This window comes from Toxorhynchites rutilus, chromosome 3, assembly GCF_029784135.1.
Source record: "Toxorhynchites rutilus septentrionalis strain SRP chromosome 3, ASM2978413v1, whole genome shotgun sequence".
NCBI lineage: Eukaryota > Metazoa > Arthropoda > Insecta > Diptera > Culicidae > Toxorhynchites > Toxorhynchites rutilus.
The window spans coordinates 288,120,891-288,143,070 of record NC_073746.1 but is presented as its reverse complement, the minus strand read 5'-3'; the positions used below and the strand labels follow the sequence as shown (position 1 = coordinate 288,143,070).

Sequence of the window (22,180 nt, the reverse complement as noted above, 5' to 3'; positions counted from 1 at the left end):
AAAATGCAATTTCAAATTGACACCATGACAAAATGGCGACATTTTTTTCAATTCATCTATATGGGTATCAGACGAAAAGAGTTTTACTAGTAGAACATACTGAAAATTAAAATCCAAAATGGCGATATATGTTTTTATTTCTAAACTCCATCAATATGGATATCAAATGAAAATATCTGACTTGTAACATTAGATCATGAAAAATCCAAGTTCAAAGTTACATATTACTTTTATTTGTACAACTCTCGTATAGAGCGATTTCACCCCAAATCAGTCGGCCACTAACCCGACTCTCTACGATTTTTTTGAAACTTGGTACAAATGATGGAAACTGCCAAAAATTACAATTTTCATTATTATATGACCAATTCAAATTACGAATGATTTTTTGAAAGAGCGTAATCAAAATGATTGATCTTTCTTTCAAAGAATTGCAAATCAAAAATCAGATGTCTGTTAAAAAAAGAAAAGTTAATAGAAAATCAATGAACCGTTACATTTTAAATATACTGTTAGAAAACCATTCTCAGAAATTAACTTTAATATTAAAAACTTTTATATCTTTATATATCGTATATAGTAAGTTCTTCTAACATATCGTCCAGATCTTCACTTGCGTATAGTTCCTCAATATCCGAATCGGAGCTCAATGAGATAATACTCGAAATTTTTCTTCTAACGTTTCGCACTATTTCCTCGTCACTACTTCCCTCGCTTTCAGATTTACTATCCGTCCGGTGAACGTTTTGAGGATGAAAAAAAAACACAAGGTGTCTTTGAAAAAAACTTTTCCGAAAAAACAGGGGCCTATCCGAGTTGCGCAATTATTATTTTTATTCTCAGATAAAAAATTGCAACTTGTCTCTTCTTTAAGCTTTTTATCTACCAAGCGCAAAGAACAATGAAAACGAATCAGGTAGAAAGTCGGAATTGCCAAGTGTGATATAGTTTATGACGATTATTTTCTCACAAAAGTGACATGTTCTTGGTACGACATATTCACAGAATCTTCGCAATCGATTAAACAGAATATTCCATATTCTCCAATAAAATTGTTGTTATTCATCGTCATCGAATGTAGTTTATGGGAGCAAATACGTTCGGTTGAATTTCATTTTTTATTATCATTAATTATTTTTAAAAGTTTTCTAATCAGCAGTCGGTTGATTTCATTCGGATCCAACAGAAAAGCAGTCCTGAATCGAACCCGAATTCATTACTATCGTTGCCCTCTTATTTCTCTAGCGCATCGACAGTTGAATTTGGACCCCGCAAAAAACTCGACCGAATCCCTCTGGACGACGAAAGTTTTAAAGCCAATTATCTACATTGTTATATAACACTTCTAAAACATATATGAAAATATAACGGATAAACTAATTTTATTCCGAACCTGCCATGTGCATAGTTAGAAACTATAAGATTGTCTAATCAAAATATTGAGTCTAATCAAAAAGGATGTCAATATACAGTTCCTTATAGTTCGGGAAAGATGTATTACCTAAATTTAATCTAATTAATTTATAAGACAAAAAAGCAATCATCGAAATTTAATCAAGTCTCTACGTGTAACATGAAAGTCTAGGACTAGAAATTCTAATGTGTATTGATAATGTAACCATGTTACAGTCGCTATAAACCAATGTTGGCGCAATTTATTCTACTTGTATAGAAATACAAGCATCTCGGATTTTTTAAATATGTTTTGTGAAAGGGCCTGAGCTTAGAAGAATTTTGTTTTAAATATAGCGCCATCTGTCTCTAATCCATGTAAACTATAAAAACAAATATCTATACAGCGCGGACTCGATTATATACAGTTTCTGATTTCTTTTCACTATTATAAAGGGTGTGTCACATCAAATTGCATCACGGAAAAAAACGCTGTAGAAATTCGCCCAGTAGACCGATCCTTTTGAAAATTTTAGACAGTAAAATAAAAACTAATAAACAACTTTTATTAGTTTTTTATTAGTTTTTTTTTATTCATACTTCGAGCCCAAGCCGGTATGCTCGCACCTTCCTCTTTACCCCGTCCATAAGGTTCTGTACAACGTCAGGTTGTAGTTTTTCTTAAACAGAAATCCATTTTCTCTTGAAGTCCGCCTCCGATTTGACAACTTTTGGGTTCTTCCGGAGGGCCTGCTTCATAATCGCCCAATATTTCTCTATTGGGCGAAGCTCCGGCGCGTTGGGCGGGTTCATTTCCTTTGGCACGAAGGTGACCCCGTTGGCTTCGTACCACTCCAACACGTCCTTTGAATAGTGGCACGAAGCGAGATCCGGCCAGAAGATGGTCGGGCCCTCGTGCTGCTTCAATAGTGGTAGTAAGCGCTTCTGTAGGCACTCCTTAAGGTAAACCTGCCCGTTTACCGTGCCGGTCATCACGAAGGGGGCGCTCCGCTTTCCGCAAGAGCAGATCGCTTGCCACACCATGTACTTTGTGGCAAACTTGGATAGTTTCTGCTTCCGAATCTCCTCCGGAACGCTGAATTTGTCCTCTGCGGAGAAGAACAACAGGCCCGGCAGCTGACGAAAGTCCGCTTTGACGTAGGTTTCGTCGTCCATTACCAGGCAATGCGGCTTCGTCTGCATTTCGGTGTACAGCTTCCGGGCTCGCGTCTTCCCCACCATGTTTTGCCTTCCGTCGCGGTTAGGAGCCTTCTGAACCTTGTATGTACGCAGGCCCTCCCGCTGCTTGGTCCGCTGGACGAATGAACTTGACAAATTCAGCTTATTGGCGACATCCCGGACCGAACTTCTCGGATCACGTCTAAACTGCTTAACTACGCGCTTGTGATCTTTTTCACTGACGGAGCATCCATTTTTGCCGTTCTTCACCTTCCGGTCGATGGTTAGGTTCTCGAAGTATCGTTTTAGTACTCTGCTGACCGTGGATTGGACGATTCCCAGCATCTTACCGATGTCCCGATGTGACAACTCCGGATTCTCGAAATGAGTGCGCAGGATTAATTCACGACGCTCTTTTTCGTTCGACGACATTTTTCCAAATTTACGAAAAATTTACAGTGAAGCATGGCCAACGTGATCTATACACTCTTATCTGATTATAAGCGAAAGCTGAAGATATAATTCCTAAAAATTAAATTTCTACAGCGTTTTTTCCGTGATGCAATTTGATGTGACATACCCTTTAATCGAACCCTGTATATAATCGAATCAAAAAAAAAAAATTTTTATTGTTTTTTTTGCATCTATTTTTCTTTTTTTTTAATATAAAAAAGGAATTTGATTTTTGATTCCTCCACTTAATGTCAGAAAATACCTTTCTCACATGAAAAAAATAAATAAATTATCCAGATTCTCTCAATGGGTGATAGACGATCATATTTGATGGAAAAAATCCTTCTACGCATATGTTCGAGTTTCAACAATGACAGAATTATAGAACTTTTTTTTGTTTCGGACTCTGTTGCCTCGAACTGGCTCTACATTACAAAGTACGCTACGGAAGACGATTTTGTTGCTTTCATTTGAAAGATGATAAAAATTTGATACAGGATATAGTAGTGGAACATCTAAATTAATGGATTTTAATAACATTTTGGAAGTGAAAAACATAAAAGTTAGTAATTGTTAATGTATTATTATTAATGTCATCCTGATTTTTTTTTATTAAGCTGGATTGTTTCTATCCATCAAATTGATGTTCTCTAACCGCTCCACAATTTGTTCTTTGACACCCAACTTCTATCTATCTTAATTTGGCTGCAATATCGATATATTAGGCTGTCAAAAAAGTCCTGCGGTATTTCCGCGAGGTGTCGTAAACGCGTAGTTCTAGTTGTATTCATTGTATCGAGTCATACTATAGCTTGTTGGAAAGGTTATATAGTCCTTGCGCGCTATTATATAGTCCTTGACAATGTTTTGTTTGGTTAAGTCGTTCGTGAGTTATAGTGTCGCAAGTATGGAGCAAAATAAAGAGAAAATCCGACATATTTTACAGTACTACTATGACAAAGGCAAAAATGCATCTCAAGCTGCCAATAAAATTTGTGCAGTATATGGACCCGATACAGTTTCCATTTCCACCGCACAACGATGGTTTCAACGTTTTCGTTCTGGTGTAGAGGTCGTCGAAGATGCGCCACGCTCCGGAAAGCCTTCGTCGAAAATTGCGACAAAATCGCTGAATTAGACGAGAAAGACCGGCATAGTAGCAGCCGTAGCATCGGCCAAGAGCTGGGGATAAGTCATCAAACCGTTATTAACCATTTGAAGAAGCTTGGATTCACAAAGAAGCTCGATGTATGGGTGCCACACACGTTGACGCAAAAAACATCTTTGACCGTATCGACGCATGTGAATCGCTGCTGAATCGCAACAAAATCGACCCGTTTCTGAAGCGGATGGTGACTGGCGATGAAAAGTGGGTCACTTAGAACAACGTGAAGCACAAACGGTCGTGGTCGAATCCCGCTGAAGCAGCTCAGACGGTGGCCAAGCCCTCATTAACGGCCAGGAAGGTTCTGCTGTGTGTTTGGTGGGATTGTCAAGGAATAATCTATTATGAGCTGCTTCCCTATGGCCAAACGCTCAATTCGGACCTGTACTGCCAACAACTGGACCGCTTGAAGGTAGCACTCATGAAGAAGAGGCCATCTTTGATAAACAGAGGCCGCATTGTCTTCCATCAGGACAACGCCAGGCCACACACTTCTTTGGTGACGCGCCAGAAGCTCCGGGAGCTCGGATGGGTCGTTCTTTTGCATCCGCCGTATAGTCCGGACCTTGCACCAAGTGATTACCACCTGTTTTTGTCCATGGCGAATGAGCTAGGTAGTCAGAAGTTAGCCACAAAAGAGGCCTGTGAAAATTGGCTATCCGAGTTTTTTGCCAATAAGGAAGCGAGCTTCTATAACAGGGGTATTATGAAGTTGGCATCTCGTTGGAAACAAGTCATCGAACAAAACGGCGCATATTTGACTTAAGGGGGTATTCTAGTCTAGAAATCTGAAAAAATCGAAATTTTTTTTTACCATATTTCTGTAGTTTAGGCATTCAAGAATATACTCTAGAAAGGACTTATCGAAAATCCTATTATTTACCTAGTTAGAGCCATCTTAGTGATGTGGTATCTAACCTGTTACGGCCATCACAATGAACTTCAAACGCGTTTCTCTCGGAACTAGTTTTTTTCTAACTGGCGTACACGATACACGTTCTACTGAACCGATTTATGTCAAATTTATATGAAAATAATCTGCATACATCTCTCTATCGCATGAACCAATAAAAAATTATAACTTTTTAATTTTACTATTTTTAAAAAATCGGTAAACGCAATAAAAAACGTTTTAAGCAGCATTTTTGTTTTCAAACGGCCGCCATTTTGTTAAAACCCATGTTTTTGACTTGTCCGAGGTTCATGCCATAGCGACATCTTTACTGATTCAGAATCTGTTCGATTTTTTTGTTTCAGATAACCAGAAGGACTGGAATCGTGTACGCCATGGCACAACTTTTTTTTGAACACCCTCACTTCACCAGCATGTAACTATTCTAATTATGAATATTTTTTTCCGTCCTATTTATGTTTTATTGTTGAAAGATAGATAAACGAATAATGATATAATGGATAGTAAAAATATTCTTTGTTTTATTTTTACGGAGTTCGAAAAAACGTCCGAAATTCGTGTCTCTACACTAGAATACCCCCTTAAAACAGATGATTGTAACTATTTTTATGAACAAATGAAAATTCAAAAAAAAATACCACGATTTTTAACCCACTGTATATGAATTAGTCACTCAAATTACACCTTAACGTTGAAGGTTACATTTCTTCTTGAAATAAGGTGAAATATTTGAAACATAAAAAAAATATTTTTTTTTCAAACTGTATATAATCGAGTCCAAAATTGTATATAATCGAATCACATATAATCGAGTCCGACCTGTATATATAAAAATGGATTTCTGTCTGTCTGTCTGTCTGATTCTTATTAACTCGGAAACTACTGAACCGATTAACATGAAAATTGGTATGTAGGGGTTTTTGGGGCCGGGGAAGGTTTTCGTAATAGTTTGAGACCCCTCTCTAAGGGGGGCTGCCATACAAATCAAACACAGTTTTTTACATTTCTCGGGAATTAATCAAGCAAATGAAACGAAATTAGGCATATTGAGATTTTATGGTGCAATAAATGTTTCTATGATAGTAGCCTACCACCCCCTCTCTAAGGGGGGGCTGCCATACAAATGAAACACAAATTTCTGTATTATTCAAGAATTAATCAAGCAAATGAAACCAAATAAGGCATTTTGAGGTTTTAGGATGCAATAAATGTTTCTATGGTGGTTAGACTCTCCACCCCCTTTCTAAGGGGGCTGCTGCCATACAAATGAAACACAAATTTCTGAATTACTCGAGAATTAATCAAGCAAACGAAACCAAATTTGGCATGTGGAGGTTTTAGGATGCAATCAATATTTCTATGGTAGTTAGACACTTCTCCCGCTCTCTAAGGGTGGGCTGTCATTCAAATGAAACACAAATTTCTGCATAACTCGATATGACACCCCTCCCTCCTCTGGAATGGAGAGGGGTCCCTTAAAAATATTACACACATTTCAACCGAAAATATTCCAACCAAACATGTCAATTGAAAATTTTCGTAAAACTCTGAAGGAAAAAGGGAAAATTCGGAAAATTTAATTCCCATATGTTCGACAATTACATAGTGACAAGTGCTGTTAGTCCATTTGATGTTTGCGCTAGCGAAATTGATCTTTGTTTGAAACTGGAAATGGATTTTAATGTGATGAAACGCACCTCTATATCTTCTCCTATCTATACCAAAAAAAGGATCTCCGGATGTGTTGATAAGAGTAGAACCCGAGGAAGGAATTGTCCGATTTAAGGCTGTCTTTATTCTATCATATTTTTTGTTTAAAACATTTATTCCATGTAACGAAGAAACATGTTATTTGTAAGTGGTTGAAAAATCTTGAACGAAGATTGTGCCTAAAAATAATCTGATATTATAATGATGAGTTCTGTTAGAAATACTACGAATTTTATAGTAAAAGGTAAATTCAACGGGGTCAATCAATCAATCAATGAACAGTTCTGCGATTGAACTCATGAACTTGCTCATAGTAAGAAAACGTGAATGTTTGATGGTATTGATAACAAAAAACTAATTTTTGGCGGAACGAAGTTTGCCGGGTCAGCTAGTAACAGATAAAATCCTTCTGATCCTACCAAATACAGAGCGTCGTCTTCCGTTCATAGCGATTTGACCCTGCAACCGATGCTGATGGCTCCCCTGGGCAGTCTTCAGAAAACATACGCTGCGCTGCGCTTGAGTTCAATTTTCATCAGCGCGCGTTCATAACAAACACGTATTCTCTCTTGGTACGGAGTGTACCAAATTCATAAACAAGAGAACGCCGAATGAACACGTATAATTCGTATAATAACGTATAATTCAGATGCTAAACATTGCTTCTCATTTGTGTGATGCGAATCTTATTTCATACACACACACACACACACACACACATGAACTTCTAGCGCCCGCTTTGTCTTGGTTCGCTCTAAGCAAAGCATAAGAACAACAGCGCGCCTCGATATCAACCGTATGCGCTTGTGTGAGGAAAAATAACTCAACAGAGAAAGCAAACCAGATTCAAGCGCGGTATCAAACAGGTATAGAAATACGGCGCAGAACTAGGTGCAAAAACGGTGATGGCAACAAAGCATTTGATCTCTGTTTTGGAGCGTGCTCATCCGTCAGAGCGCAAATGTATACAAGGAGTGAGAGCTTAACTGAGTACAAAAACATGTTCCACATCAGCACCGGGTTGCATCCTGAAGACTGTCTCTGGGTTTACCCAAGGTCTTTGACGCTTAAGACTCTCGGAATGCATCCAATTTCCATCTCCAGTTATAATCCGATGGAGAAATGAGTTCCTTTGGTACCTAACGAGTAGCATTTCACATGTGATTTTTCAGTTTTCCTGCTTTAATTTGCTCGGCTCGTGTGGAACCGATCTTCTGGATCCTTTCTATTGCCTTCAAACGTATGGCTTCTCGAGTCACAATCAATTGATCCACGAGTTGTTCTTGCGTTTAAGTGCCATCTTCGTCCAAAAGTATAGATTTTTTGTGGGGGTTTTCCACGCCCTGTCTTTCTCACGCCAAAATCACCATTTCTAAATTTTTTAACGGTTAAAAAACTGATTTTTCAAGAGCACGATAACCGTAAGTGTTGAACAGCGCGTCCAATGTGATACAAAAAAAAATCTAAACTGATTAGCTCATGGGATTGAATTGAAAAATGTAAGTTATTCTCTGATCATTGAATCGATTTCGGGAAAAATACCTCTTCTTCAAACAAGATGGATATGGACGAAGAATTGAAAATATTAGGTTGGGGAAAAAGTTATCCATTATTTTCTCGATCCAATATCTCGGGTAATATCGATTTCAGGTATAGGTTCGTTGTAAAGGTGATATTTCACACTAAAAAAAATCTTTTACTATTTTTTGTTTGTTCTATTCAGTTGTGAGTTACATGGTGTTAACGATGGAGGTCAACAAAGAGAAAATTCGGTACATTTTACATTTTAGCTTTTATAAATGCCAAAATGCAAGCCAGGCCACTGAAATTGCGATTGGTATGTATGGTGTCGATACTGCAACAGTAAAATACGTGCAACTTAATTTATTTCTCATTTTTTTTAAACCTGGCACCAAGCGATTACCACCTTTTCCTCGCATTGCAAAATTTCCAGAGTGATAAGAAATTGGAATGAAGAGAAGATTGTAAAAATCTCTATTGCCAGAGTTTATCGCCAATAAGGACCAATACCTCTATGATGGAGACGCTACCTTTAGAATGGCAACAAACTTTGCAAACAACCTAATATTAGGTGTAAAAGCTAACGAGTATTATGTTATTATTTGTATAAATTTGAGTAAGAATTCGCGAGTATTTTTTTCATATGCATAAAATACATTTACATCCCAGCAATATTCATATTCTATAATCAAATCATTTCATAATGTAATTTACGTAATAAATGTGATAAATATGTGTCCACTTGAAATGACATCAATATGTTTGTCATGCCGATATTGACATTTTGGGAAGTGAGGCAGCTCAAAAATCGAGATGAAGTGTGCACAAAAATTCATCGGAAGTTGAGTTTATTTACGGTTGGTAGTTGTTTCTGTCTGGACGCAATTAGTTCGATTGGCTGAGTTTCTCTGAAACGCTATTGGCAGTAATATAAACAGTACCACGATGTCCATGCTCGTTGGATGTCGAGCGCAAAAAATGCCACATTTTCATTTTTATTTTCCGTCTTGCGTTGCACGCCTGAAGCTTCAGGACTCGGAGTTTGATGGGTTTTTTTTTTTCAAGCTGGAGCACTATAGCAACTAACGTCGAATGCATGATGCCACCTGTTGGGTGCTAGCGGAGGTGTGGTTCCCTAGTGGTGTGACCTGGCAACAAGTGGTTCCATCGACCAATAACAATTACAATTTTTTTTCTCTTTTCCTCTTCCACAGGTGAGTGACTGAATATTCAATTCGTAAATCCGAATAATTCAAAAATCCGTAAGTACACACTTTCTTCCGGTAGCATTTAGTTACTTGCTATGTTTCCGCAATACTGCATACCGGGAGTAGAGAGCTGTTGTTTCTCAGGGCATACAACAATTTCTCAGTCAGAGCTAGTCACTAGTTGGATTATTCCCCGAACTCTGTTTTCCGTTCTAACTTGGTTTTGTTTATTTTTAGATTTGCTTTCCTTCTTGGTTTCATGAATATTGTGTTTAGCTTCTTCGTCTCGATCAAGCGGAAGCGGCTGATTCTGAGAAGTATGCAAGCTCGACATGTAGCAATGTAAATTGGAGTAGTTCTGACTTTGAGGCGAGTTTCTCATCTCCTTGGCAGCGGGAATGCATTTGTAGCGGAAGGAGTAGGGCAGGAATTGTTTGCTTTCCCAGCTGTGGGAAAAACTAAGGATCACCCGCGGTGGATGATTGGAAATTCGAAACCCGAGAAACTGGTCCGCCGAGCATTATAACAATTTTCTTTATGCTGTTTTAGGAATAGTTGTGCACTTTCGTTAGGAACCTGTTTGGCTGATACAGCTTAGGCCGTCCTTTCTTTCTCCATGACTCACCCTACGGAATGAGTGTTTATTTCATTATGTGCTGCTTCAATCAGTATGAGGAGAATCTGGGTGGAAGAAGTGTAATTATAGTTGGTGTTGGATGTTCTGTAATGGGGCCTCGGGTGTTCTTGATACAGCTGGCTTTTATCGTGATTATTGTGGATATAATGATTTGTGCGTTATCCAATTATTACCATCCACTTTCCAGGCTGTTATTGTGCGGTGTGAGTACATCGATATCCAGCTAATAGTTTCATTATTGAAAGAGATAAGCTTGGATCATTGTTCGCGAGTTTGTATCTCTCGCTATCTAATAATACTTAATAGTCAATTATCGTTTTATCATAACTGTATTTGTTTCTACCATGCGGCACTGATACTGGGTAGCAGAGCAAGAAAATTCAATAACATGCCAGAATAGAATAATTTCCAATCGCCAATCGCTGCTTTCTCTGACAATGAACTCAGTTGATTACTTAGTCATCCTAATTACTGCCAATATAATTGAATAACAATATTTGCCATTCACATGTATCCGAGGTTTTGTATTTTAACATTTATTTTATTCCTATTGCTTGAATGTTACTATTGGCATAGTTTTAAAGATGGAATCATTATTTTTCCTAACTGCTCGTTTTCCTTTCTTGGAACATTCAGCAACATATCAATTTCCCCTCTGCTTAATGCTCTTCAATGTGGCTATACAGGTCGTGCCCGAGTATATACAGACTCGATTTAAATATTTTTAATATTTTACATATGAATAATATTTCAAGGGGAAATTGAACATTTCAACGTTAAGGGTAACATCAATTGGGTAATTTAGGCACAGGAGAGTGAAAATCGTTATTTTTGAAGATTCTATTTAGTTGCCAGAAAAATAATTGCCGATTTTTTACATTACAAATAAAATACATTATTTTTGTACATAGAACGAACGCACAAAGATTGGATGTACACAATTTTGGAGCTTAAAGTCTCAAGTTTTGGAATATTTTACGAACAAATTTTTATCTTGGTGTGTGTAGATGTAGTGGACAAAAATATCTGGAAGGAATGACAAATCGATTTCTGTTTCTGTTTTTTCAAAGATTTTGTGGACTAACACAATTTTTTTCAACTAACATTGGCATTAAAAAAATTGACTTTTTTCGGATGGTGATAACAAAAAACTAAGAGAGATAATTGAGTTTGATGAATTTCCCATGGGAGATGATTATATTAGCCTAATTGCGAAAAAAAAATTCTACGCCCTTGCGAGCGGCTTTCCGACAGTTAACCGGAAAATTCGCCATGGTGGATGAAAACATGCGTGTATGCATGTTTTGAAATTTTTTCTTCGTTTTATTTATCAATTCCTTCTCAGTTTTTGCGACAAAATTGTTGGAGTAGATCTTATGTTCCAGGTTTGCCCAGAAATTCTTGATGGGACGCAGTTGGGGGACGTTAGGCGGGTTCGTCGCCCTGGGTACCACATCGATATTCAGCCGTTCCATCTCCTTTAACGATCGCTTCGAGTAGTGGGTCTACGCCAGATCCGGCCAGAACACCGCTTCTTCGCCCTTATGGTATTTCTTGATGAACAACTCAACTTCCGGCAGGCACTTCGTACTATAAATTTCCCCGTTCACGGCCTCCCGGAGCTAAAGAAGAGCGGCTTTGACATCCCCTTCTCGCTGATTGTCAGCCACAGCAGCACCTTCTTAGGGAACTTGGTGTGTGAAATAAAATTCATTTCGGAGCTCACTTCCTTCGTGGGGGAAGTAAAATACGAAGTGCCCTTCCAGTCGTTGCCATCCAGGGTGAGATAGGTCTCGTCGTCCATCACAACCGCCATGTCGCGATTCATCGGGAAAATCGACTTGATCATCTTATTCAGCCGCTGTCGCTGCGTCATTGCCTGCAGCTCCGAGACCAGTGGACGGGACTTCCGCTTCCTGACATGTATGTTCATGTTCGCCAGGTACTTTTTCACTGTTTGGCCAGTTGCACCGACCACCCGGCCAAGCGCCCGCAGCGATGTAGCCACTTTTCCCTCGATCTTCCTCTCAGCATCCTTTGGAGCTTCTTGTCGCTCAGTGTTGTCGGTCGTCCGGGACCAAGCTTTCTTTCGATGCTCTGATTGTTGTCCTATAGTGCCAAGATGTTGTAGATGCTAGAACGGGCGTATCCGGCGTCCACAAATTGCCACACGATGTCCGTTTTCGACGCGGCGGGGTACCGTTCTTTGAACTCGCACACTTCTGAGCATAGTAGCTTCATAGTTTTCCCCCTCACGGTTAGAGTAGTGATCCCCAATAATCGTTCGATTAATCGATTAATCGAATACTTCCTACAGAAATCGATTATTAATCGAACGAACACTGCACAACAAATAATCGAAGCGAACGAATAATTTACGTCGATTAATCGATCCAAAACCAAGAGAGAAAAAAAAACGCGCGGTCGCTGCTGTTTTATCCTGAAAATCAATCATTATCTTTGATGCTCCCCTAAGTTCGTAAACGATGCTCAATGGCGTCAACTCGAATTAAGCTTCGTTTACGACTTTAGGGGAGCGTAAAAGATAATAATTGATTTTCAGGTGGAATGAACACTTTTGATTCCATATGAGGGGCTTAGAATGCAAGGGGTGTAAGTGACTTGATCGATTTCTCTTCATCAACTTTTTGTTCAGTCAATAACTCAACTGCAAAAACGTTCCAATTTAAGTTTGCTCTATAATCCGATAGATGAGGTTCTGATCTATCGTCCACATTGTCAAATACAGCTAGGAATGTATTTGCAGCTAAGTTATGACCAAAAGAGAGAGTCGATGTAGAGAAATCGATCAAATCACTTACACCCTTTTCATGCTAATCCCCTCATATGGCTTTCTAACAAATGAGAAATATAAGTCTAACTTATTATAACAAACTGCTGAAAACTATTCCATTAGCTGATGAACGATTAATTTCGAAAATCGGGGATCACTAGGTTAGAGTTCGACTGATAGAGCTGTCATTTTTTTCTGCTGACTCATGGATTGCTATGATTGATGCTGTATGGGTAGTTTCGTCAGTGCGTGTGAATGTAAACCCATGAAAAATCGGCAATTTTTGTCCATTTTTTTAAACGCAAACGTTAGTCTAGTCCTGACGAATTATTTTGTTGGTAAAAAAATCGACTCTAAAGAAGCTTGTAAAAATCGACAGTCTCATTTTTAAAGGGAGCTTTGCATAAAAGAGAGGTATAAGGGGATTACCTTCAAAAAACCAACAAGTTATCAAACAAAACAGTACATATTTGATTTATATGAGATCATTTTAACAATCCTAAATAAAGTCTTGAAGCTTAATATAATAGATTTTTCCGCCAACAATACAAAATATCATGAAAAACAATGATTAAATGACTGACTTCCGGCGGAAACAATGCTTCTCCTGAAGGCCCAAAAAGTGTCAACGTGAAGAGCTTAACATTGATCGTTATCGCAATTAGCTCCAATCTTTTGTTTTTCGGAACGATAAATGGGCTGCTCATAAGAAACAGTTGAGTCAAAATTGTCTATTGGCTTTCCGGCAACTTTGCATGCAGACAATGTTAATGCGTTTCTTGATTATCATCATCATTATCAATTTCGTATGTTTTGAAAATTATGTTTTCTCTAACGAACTCTAACTTTAACGAACAGTTAATTTCGTCACACGTCGTTAATAGTCTCCTTCCAGCTGGTGATTTCTACTGAATGAAGGGGGCTGATTCGGAAAGAGGTTGTGAACTACTACTTTCCATCTTGCCTCGAGGAGGTTAAGCGGCGAAAACAAAACCGTGGCTACAGCATCTAAAGCATCTCACCCTAACACCCATGAGGATGTACGTTTGGACTGATTTATCTGAGTGCATGATGTTCCCTCGTTAGTAATATGTAACTTCACGCACTAACATGGTCGATCGACCAGTGTTGTCTCTAGATGCCTCCTACAATAATTGAAGAAACTATCAGGGTGATTCGTTCACAGAACTTGAAAATTAACCGTTCTACCAGTTTGTAATCGGCGGAATAATTCCGTGTATTTACCCAACTCTTTTTCTCAATATGAAACTCGTTTCTGATATCCGCATCCAGATATGTGCTACGCTCTATCTTTTCTCTCTCTTGCGGTCGACAAATGCAACCCAACCGTCGTCATCGATTCTCCTGCGATAATTGCGGAAGAAGAAAGCGCCCTGGAAGCTAAATCGATGGCCATGATCTCGGCACACACTATCGCGCCTCGGCCATTTCTTGTTGATCTGCTCTCCCTGAACCCGCCGTTTCACATTCGAGCAGTTGACCGATAGTGAGGCAGATTTCTTCGAATCGTCTCCGCGTAATGGTCCCCAAGGACAGAGAGATAAGTGCGATGCGATGTGCGCGATCGAGAGAATTCCCCTCTTTTTTTCTCTCACTCTCGATGGTTTATGCATCATAAATATGCGGAGAGAGTAGGAGGGTCGTTCAATATATATTATCATCATTTCTATAAATTACTGCAATCATCATCATCGTCATCTATGCTGTTGCTGCTGCTGTATCGTAAAACCGAAAACAGGGTCCGTTTGGTCAATAGCCCGAGCTTAGCGTCGTAATCAATGGATCATCTTCTTTCTCCGCTGGGGAGAGAGTGCAGATGACGACCATGGAGAGTAGCCAGTAACTATAGCTTTGGAGCTGCTTTTTTTCTGCTCGTCATAGCTGTATTTTCTCTGTTTTATGTATGGAAGTGATTCATTATTAGTTGTTTTATGGATCAGTTTTTCTCCTTTTGCGTTTTGCACAGGGCATTTTAAACTTCGTGATTCTGCTGTCACAATCAAGAAGTATTGCAATATTTTTTTGACGTAGGACTACGTCTTTCATTTCTATACCGGGGTGTAAAATCAAATTTTCGAAAACGAAAGCGTTACGCCGGAGACCGAGATTTTGAGCGTTAATAGCTCCTAAACAACTGAACGAAATGGTATGATAAACACTTCATTCGACAAATAAAATGTCTACGCGTTCTATACTTGTTACTTTCTGATCCTAAAACTTGTTTCAATAGTCTTAAAATTGCTTTCAAAACAGGCTATTGAAATCACCAATCGGTATATAAGCGAGCGCCGCTCGGAAATCCACTCAGTTCAAATTGAACAGCGATTGGTGCATGTTGTCGCTATTGTGGTGAAGCTCTTCATTTATCATGAAAGCGCGGATGAACGGTGTCACCAAGAGCCTGTTTGTGCACCTTAGGCCAGAAGGGAATCCATCAGGAGGAGAGTGATGCTACAAACGGTTCCCCGGGAAGATCTCGAAGCAGCCGCTACACACACACACACACACATACACGCGCGGAATTCTTTCCGTTTGGATGCCATTCAACATCGAGAAAGATCTGGAAAATAATCTTCCAGTTCCTCTGGGAATTTAAAAATACATTCATGTGAAAGAGTTTATTTGAATGTTTTCTATCCATGTAACACTGTGACCAAATATGTTTCAATCAAGTGCTATAACCAGATGGTTATCGAGTTAGCATTAACCACTGGTGGGCTTCCAGTATCGAGGAAAATGTGGAAATATCTAATCGTTACTGAAAATAATCTGCCAGTTCCTCTGGGAATTTAAAATTACATTCATGTGAAAGAGTTTATTTGAATGTTTTCTATCCATGTAACACTGTGACCAAATACATTTGGTTTTGTGATTTTTCAAGCAATCGCAATTAACAGGATAGCTTCTGAAGATTATTCTTCCCCATCAGTAGGATATTTCCGTATCCAATATTGTATGCGCCCGCAATCGATTATTGCTCAGTCGCCGAAAGTTCCGAGCTCAAAGAGTTCATTCCCCTCTAGTTTGCCTTCCAAATTGCCATCGTAAACCACGCCTTCTCTCGATTCAATCACACACAAAAAGCATACTTAAGCGATATTCTGGTGGTGAGATGCATTCATTTTTCGTGAGGACATCGACAAGACAACATCGTTGCTGAGGGTGCTCGACGGCGAAGGATCGAGATCTGCCCTGAAACGCAATCAGTTTGTTTGAAACAGTGAGGGAGCACAGAGAAGCCGATCCTTCAGGAGAAGAGAAGGTGACCATCGAAGTAGCCGCTACATACACACATACACGCACGGAATTCTTTCCGTTTGGATGCCATTCAGCATCGAGAAAGATCCGGAAAATAATCTGCCAGTTCCTCTGGGAATTTAAAAATACATTCATGTGAAAGAGTTTATTTGAATGTTTTCTATCCATGTAACACTGTGACCAAATATGTCTCAATCAAGTGCTATTAACAGATGGTTATCGAGTTAGCATTAACCACTGGTGGGCTTCCAGTATCGAGGAAAATGTGGAAATATTTAATCGTTACTGAAAATAATCTGCCAGTTCCTCTGGGAATTTAAAATTACATTCATGTGAAAGAGTTTATTTGAATGTTTTCTATCCATGTAACACTGTGACCAAATATATTTGGTTTTGTGATTTTCAATTAATCGCAATTAACAGGATAGCTTCTGAAGATTATTCTTCCCCATCAGTAGGATATTTCCGTATCCAATATTGGATGCATAAAACCTTGTGCCTCCAACGTAACGCTCTCGTTTTCGAAGTCCCCCAAATATTCATTCATTCAGAATGAATTTAGATTCAACTTCAAACAAATGGTCTCTAAATCAACGATAGTCCTACGTCACCCTTGCGGTTATACCATAGATATAACCCACTTCCTGTTTTTTCAAATCAACTTTTTTCCAATATCAAGTGTTCAAAAATGTATTCGTAAGCACAATGCTTTTGTGGATGTAATCGCTACATCGTCTGGATATTGATATTGTTAAAGTTTCAACCCTAGTAAACTATTTCCGAGACCTCTAAATATTGATCGCGGTACGAAACATTCAAAGTTCAATACACGACCGCATTGTCAATGTAGAACATGGAAATTATTGCCAGTGAGAACCGGTGCCGGTGCGGTCGTGTCTTGAGCACAACCCAAAACTCCCAAAAACAACATTTATATATTTCTAAAAGAAACACCATTTGAAAATTTCTAAAAGAAATAATCCACCATATCCCTACAGGGTGCTTACTACCTGGAAATGCTTTGAAAATTAGGGAATTCCGTCACCAATCAGAGAAAAATGCAATTTCGCCGATTAGAATTTTGATTATTGCATTAATTATAAAAATAATATAAAAAAAATTGGCTAAGTTCATTCTCTGGAGGTTTTTCGGTATGTTGTTTGCTTTTGCTTGTAGGTGAAGTTAGGGGAAACGGTACAAAAGTAGTCGGCTTTTACATTTGCGCTGTTTTTGCTGGTGTTTGGTAGATACGTTTGCGTAAGCAGAAAGAGAGATACGATAAAATTATAAAGTTGTCTGACATTCTTCCCAGGCACCTCCAGGTTGTATTGCAACTGACTGCAATCAGTACTTGCAGTTCAAATTCAACCAATTTCCTTGCTTTTTCCTTGTTCGAATATTATCGATAAATTCAAACCGTATTATCAAAACTGAGATTGTGAGGTGTCTGGAAATAATTATCTGTCATGAATCACTCCGCAATTCTGATAAAAACATGGTTGTATTGAGAAGAATGAAGCGTGATAAAATGTACTTCATGATGATGTTTGGCATTGCCCCGTATGGTAGATCTGAGATCTGAGGTCGATGAAACTCTGAATAATAATTTTCAACGATAAATAATTTGTTGGTTTCAACGAGTCTTTGAATAAGACTGCAAATAGACGGCAGATGGTTCTGAATGTCAGATATTGGAATGGGGAAGAGAAGGAGGTGGTAACTCGTTACATGACATCAATGCTCTTGGTACGTTCTCAAGTATCAGATCAACTTGCCGCTTTTAATTGATTGATTGATTTGTTCTATTATAGAGACTTTAAACTTAAAATTCATTCGCCTCTAGCCTTGAAAAAGAACAATTAGAGAATCAATCAAATGGGGGTCCTGGAGTTGAGGCCCCGATCGTTCACTTAGTAAACAGATCCACAACTATTAAAACAACAGAGATTCTAAGCTTTTAAAGAAGGCATGAGAAATATATCTTTGAACTAAACTTCTTCATTTCAAACTCGTCAATTACCAGCGTGCACACAATGGAGTGGAATTAGTTTGTCAATGGCTGTTTTTCGACGTCGATTTGACCGCTATTTTTTATCACACGGGTTATGATTTTTTTGCTTGATACTACGATTTTATGGAAAGGATCCAGTGCAGGATAATATCAAGCATTACTATTGCAAGAGTATGAGAGAAAACGACAAAAGACAAAACATGAATATTTTTGATCCGAATGAATTTTTGTATTCCGTTTGGGTTGGAGAGATATGAGTTTTCCACAGCAATTGGAAATTTTCTGACTCATGTGTAACTTTTGAAAAGGGCGTATCAATTTTATTAAGTGAAATCATTGATAATTTTTATCTCAAAAACTATGAGTCGTACCGAAATAGTGTCTCAGAAAGAGTTATGGAGTATTGATGTTAAAACGGCCCAAAATGATTCGCTATAACGGCAAAAAAAACTTTTTTCGATGTCGATATACAGAACCACTATATCGGTTTTTAACATGTAACATGTAGCATGAAGTTGTTTAATTATTATTTATGGATTATTATTGGTTTTCGGAGTCTGTTATTATTTTTTGTACAAATATGTGTACTTGTTATGTATGTATTTTTGATTTAAAAGAAATAAAAAATTAATTTTGAATGATAAACCATGTTACATATTAATAAAATTTGGAACCGATCCGATTGAACTTGTATGAATTTGTATTAGAATAATTGATTCCTTATACGGCTTTTCGCTTTGCGGCCAAATTTTGTGGAACGAATCCAGGCCGTAAAGCGAGGTATGGGTGTATACAGTTTCCGATTTCTTTTCACTGTATAATCGAATCCTGTATATAATAAGTAAAAAAAAAATTTTTTAACAATTTTCAATGTGTGATTATCAATTTTATCCCTAAAATTCATATTGAACTTGATTGTTTCTATCAATCAAATCAATGCTCTCAAACCACTCTATAATTTGTTCTTTGACACCCAACTTCTATATTGCTTAATTTCGCTGCAATATCGATATAAACAATTCCTGGTGGAAATTTAAGTAAAATCTTCAGAAATCACGATTTTTACCCCCACTGTACAAATAATAGCCACTTAAATTCATCCTTATCGTTCAAAGGTTACATTTTTTCTTGAAACAAGTAAAAAATTTTTTTATTTGAAACTATATATAATCGAATCACATATAATCGAGTCTGTATATAATCGAGTCCGACCTGTATATATTTTTTGATTTTTTAAAAAATGTTTTCATATAAAATAGAAGTCATGTAGAAAAAATGAGTCCAAGATGGTAAACTATTTTTGACCAAATTTGTGGAACATCGAGTTTTTATCAATTTTCGAAACCTCGAATTTTTGTATATTAACAATCATTTCAAGCCACAAATTATGAATCCTGAAGTGATTTAAAAAGAAAAAAGCTCTTTATCAATCTGCTTCTAGATTCAGGCATTCTCGAGATATTAAAAAAAATATTTCTAATTAATTTTTTTTTAGAGTAAATAGGCTCTTTTAATATGTTTGTCGTGTTATACCGCTATGTTCATGAAATTTTATGAATTTGCTTATAATTTTCAACAACTTTTTCAAATATATCATAATGGTAAAAATATATGTTCAGGAGTTACGTTGAAAAACTTTTGGGTTAAAACCCACATGTCTTTATTTTTCAACGCAACTCTTTCGTAATCGTCATTTGAATCAAAAATACATGTTTTTGAAATCTGCATTTTTAGGATGATTTCATTTGGAATTGCTCATTTTATGGAATTCATCATTTTATGATCGCTCCATTTTTCTATCTTTTCGGAGGACTAGAAGTGATGCTGCTTAGCCAGGCCGTTTGCCATTAAACAAGTGATAGTCACAGGAGACATCGTCTGTGGCCTATATGACCCTATCGGTCAGACGCCTCTTACGTCGGTATTGATAACAATTCGGTAAAGGGTTATACAATAGGATTTTCACCCTTTTTTTTCTGACGCTCATTCCTAATGTGCATTTATGGAATTGCGATCTTGTTTCCCTCCTGCTGCGCAGATTCCCATGGAACGCACATCATTATCACCCTGCTAGGTGAATCCCTCCCTCCGGCAACTTACTGTTGTTTATCTTTGCGTGCTCTTTCTCTCTTCCATATATGTATAATTTTTTTGCTTTTTCCGCTGTTTCTGGTTGGCTCTTCATCATCATGAAACACACAAAGAGGAGGAAAAAGATCACGTTAAGACACCGAGCAGTAAAAGCAACGAGAAATCATTATCGCACACACAGAGTCTTAGCTGCCTGGCACAGGGCAGAGGAAGGAGAGCTCCAATAGAGAGTGCGGGCACTTCGGTCTCCGGTTAGGTCCCGGTGCCGCTCCTCGCGTGTGTCGAGCATTGTTGAGAAATTGAACTTCAATCTCCATTGAAAGTCTGAACGAGGAGCAGCCTTTATTTGGTCGTCGTTTTGCGTTGTGAGGATTTCGAATGCTGCCAACAGTGCGCTTCTGCGGACCGGTTCAGCGAATTTACCACCGGTAGTTGGTGCTCAAATGGGTGGGGGGAAAGTGCTGGTTTGTTGACTGGATATTGTCCCGCAGTGAACGGGGAAAAAGATCTATGTACGACGATGCATATCGGTCGTCTCTCGTCGGTCTGTAGGTCATCGGTCGTAGCTTACCGCCTCGCGACATGTTTGGCTCAGTTTCAGTGCTCCTGGATTAGGCATTGGAAGTGCCGTTGGGCGTCGCCGTATCCCCGGGGATCTTCGCGTGGCATTCGTTTTCGTTCTTGTTATCAACTGGTAGGCTCTTTTGTGATAACTGCGGCTGTTTTGTTTGAGTGGTGAATGATCCCAGGTTGTGGCTGAATGGCATTTCCTTTCTCGTCGCCGAAGTATGTGTGTATAGTGAGACGAGATAAGTTTGCATTGGGGATTGAGTGGGCTTCAGGTTAACCTGTATCGTTGGAGAGGGTCACCAGGGTTCAACTGAAAGAGATGTGAAACGTGTACATGCTCTTGTCTCTCCACCAGGTTTGTTTGTCTGTGAAAAGTGAGCCGTTGCAGTGGAAAGCTGTTGATTGAAGCCTGAATAATATGGTTAAAAAAGGAAGAAGGTTTTTTTTCCCGTGTAATTATGGTGTGCTCATTTGCAATGTCGTGCCAGGGGAAAAATCTGGATGATAGATGAGTGTTTACAGGAGATTGAGGATCTAGGGAGTGCGCCGTGACATGGAAAGTGTTTGCATGAGAGGTGTTGTCAAGTGAGTCGTTAAGGATAACCATACGATAGAAATTTCACACTGCTTTCCGTGTGTTGCTGGGCGAAGCAGAGAGCATACGGTCGAACGTGAGGGTGAAATCGTCTCGCCGGAAATTGGTACTCGAGCAACGAGTACCAGGCGAGATTTCTAGATTAGAATGAAGAAAAAGGATAAAATAACTGTGATGGATATCGTGCTACTTTGGGCACTAAAGGTAAGATTGATGGAGAAAGAAAATAAACACCTCTAGTGAGATACAATTAATCATTTTATTTTACTTCAAATACTTTTTATTTCAAATAAAATAAGAAAATATTTTAGATAACCAACCGATATGAAGTGGGTCAAGCGCAAATCTTTTCTACTCGAATTAACACAATCTCGATCCAAATTATCCCTGAATTACGCCCATATGTGCTGCTATTAATAACTCTTAGGGTATTTACAGAATGGAACAAATTAGTCGCAGTCAGACATGTCAGGCGTAATTAGATAAAATGTTCAGTTCGTAAAATTTTGACGTATTTGAAAAAACAAATTTTTAACCTTAGTGTTCTCAATATTCAATATTCCAAGTTGTTAGGCGGTCGCATTTGACGATTTCCTTTATTTCTTTGACTTATTTTAAAAATTAGCCGATTAGCGTGCTCGATTTTTGCTGAAAATAAAGAT

The 22,180-nt window shown here is 38.3% G+C and overlaps 1 protein-coding gene across 2 annotated transcripts in view; it reads left to right on the top strand.

Moving 5' to 3' along the window:
* LOC129774774 (tyrosine-protein phosphatase non-receptor type 9) overlaps positions 1-22,180 on the top strand; it is a 146,466-nt gene that overhangs the window by 29,582 nt on the left and 94,704 nt on the right. Inside the window, exons 1-2 of one of the 2 annotated variants that reach the window (XM_055778730.1) lie at positions 20,646-21,047; positions 21,279-21,722. The exons of the other annotated variant lie outside the window; for it this stretch is intronic. Coding sequence (XP_055634705.1) covers positions 21,666-21,722 — 57 coding nt within the window. The 5' untranslated portion in view covers positions 20,646-21,047; positions 21,279-21,665. Of the gene's footprint in view, positions 1-20,645; positions 21,048-21,278; positions 21,723-22,180 lie in introns of those variants that run through there. 2 annotated transcript variants of the gene reach the window in all.